At 50.7% G+C, this 1,827-nt stretch overlaps 1 protein-coding gene across 1 annotated transcript; it reads right to left on the bottom strand.

Annotated features, from left to right (window-relative positions):
* Positions 1–1,502: 1,502 nt before the first annotated feature.
* EMWEY_00060430 (hypothetical protein) lies at positions 1,503–1,654 on the bottom strand (the record flags this gene model as incomplete). Its single annotated transcript, XM_013481501.1, has 1 exon — positions 1,503–1,654. A coding segment is annotated over one exon (152 nt), but the record flags the coding sequence as incomplete, so codon positions are not given.
* Between the last annotated feature and the right edge of the window lie 173 nt (positions 1,655–1,827).

The following is a 1,827-nucleotide window of genomic DNA, read 5'->3' as shown; positions in this document are numbered from 1 at the left end:
AGTGACGTTCAGACGCAATCAGCGCAAACGCCAAACGGTCTCACTCGCCTTCTCCAACGGTCACTCCAAATATTTGCACGCACGCACACACAGATTCATGCCTGCCAACAAGCAACCTGCAACGCAAGCGCCCCCATAAAGGTGCAGAGGAGAGTGTCTTGATACTAAAGACATACATGCTGCGCACAACAGCACTCAATCCTGACACAAGAGAAGGCGTCGCAACGTTGCAGCCATTAGTGTGCTCGCACAAAGTACATAACGCCCCAATACGCACATTTGCAAGGCAATGCACTCTCCACGCCAAATAGTTGCATACACCCAATCGTAGCTCTCCATTTGCAACATCAGAATTTATTTTTAAACAGTAGCATCAAAAGCGCGACGACGACACATCTCGTCTCAGTTGATATCAAGGAGAGCGACTGGAGCAGAACGAATTCCCAGTGCCCATATCATTGCAATCCTACACATCAGCACGCATGCAGATTCATGCTCGCAACAAGACAGACTGACACGTAAATGTGGCAACTACCTAGGCGCGCGTCTATGTGTCGTTCGAACGACACCTTTTCTGGTTTAACGGTTGCACGTTGTAGGCTGAAAGGAGGCTCCATCAGATTGGAGCGGACGCCAAGCGCACAGGAGTTCCACAATCCTACAGCGCCTTGATGCACACATCCCACAGGCGACGCCTATCGACTGTTGCATCTGAATTCGCCTCGATTTTCTTCCCTTGTCGATCGAATCACTTCGTGTCAGTTGGTATAAAAACGCGTGATTGGAGCAGAAACAGCTTCCACTGCAAGCCGTTCTACAGCTGCACTCATCCACACTCAAGCAGATAAGAATCCCCGCCTAAATCGCAATGCCGGATATGTGGATTCAATCTTAAGGCGCATATGTGTTTGGTTTTCATGGCATACTTGCTGGCCAATACAGCAATCACGAGAGCAACGCGAGCCTCCTCGTACTGCACCCAAGGTCACGGGAACACAACCTGTATAGCCATACTGCGCTGAAGCGTGAAGCTCACAGCTTTCACTATATAGACTTGCCGGCAGCAAGGGTTGAGTAAAGGCACATCACAACACCAAAGCGCCTGCCAGATTCTAGGACCAGAAGTGTACAGCTGGATGAACAAAATGACTCGCAAAAGTTCGAGGTGGACGGCATGCGACACAAGTGCATTATCACACGTGCCTCTAATGGGTATTGACAGGCGCCACTACCACCCTTTCGAAGTGTGCTTTGCTCGATGTACAACTGCAGCATCACATTCAGCATCCCGACACTGTCGGGAAAATACAGCGGTCAGCCATCTCCCCGAGAAATGTGGCGACTCCAAGTTGTTGGCTTCACGGCTGCAACCCCTGTGCTATCAGGGTTATCCGCCGGAAAGCTTGTATCACGCATAATACGGCTGACCGCAAACTCTACTAAATCTCTGACATAAGCACCACTCCTCGATGTTGGCGCTTTCAATGTATTGCGTTGCAACGCTAGTGCTTCGCAAGTTCACTGACGTCGATTGGAATATCAGGCCTCCATTCGCAGCATTGATACCTCCCACCAATTGCAGTGAATGTCAAGTGAACCTTCGATACCAGCTGGCACTCTAAAACTCTGTATTCAAGCACATGCCCATTCGTGCCTGCCCCAACGCACCCTACAACGTCAGCGCACCCTTCTACACGACGCGCCGAGGGGTGTGTCACTAAAGACATACTGCCTTGGCAAAACACCACTCAGTAGTCACTACAGCACAGGCGTCGACACATAGCAGCCGTTGGCGTGAGCCGCCAAAGTGCACAACCCCACAGCAGT

This window comes from Eimeria maxima, genomic scaffold, assembly GCF_000499605.1.
Source record: "Eimeria maxima Weybridge genomic scaffold, Emw_scaff3466, whole genome shotgun sequence".
Taxonomy (NCBI): Eukaryota; Apicomplexa; class Conoidasida; order Eucoccidiorida; family Eimeriidae; genus Eimeria; species Eimeria maxima.
This window is presented reverse-complemented; position numbering and strand designations above follow the sequence as displayed.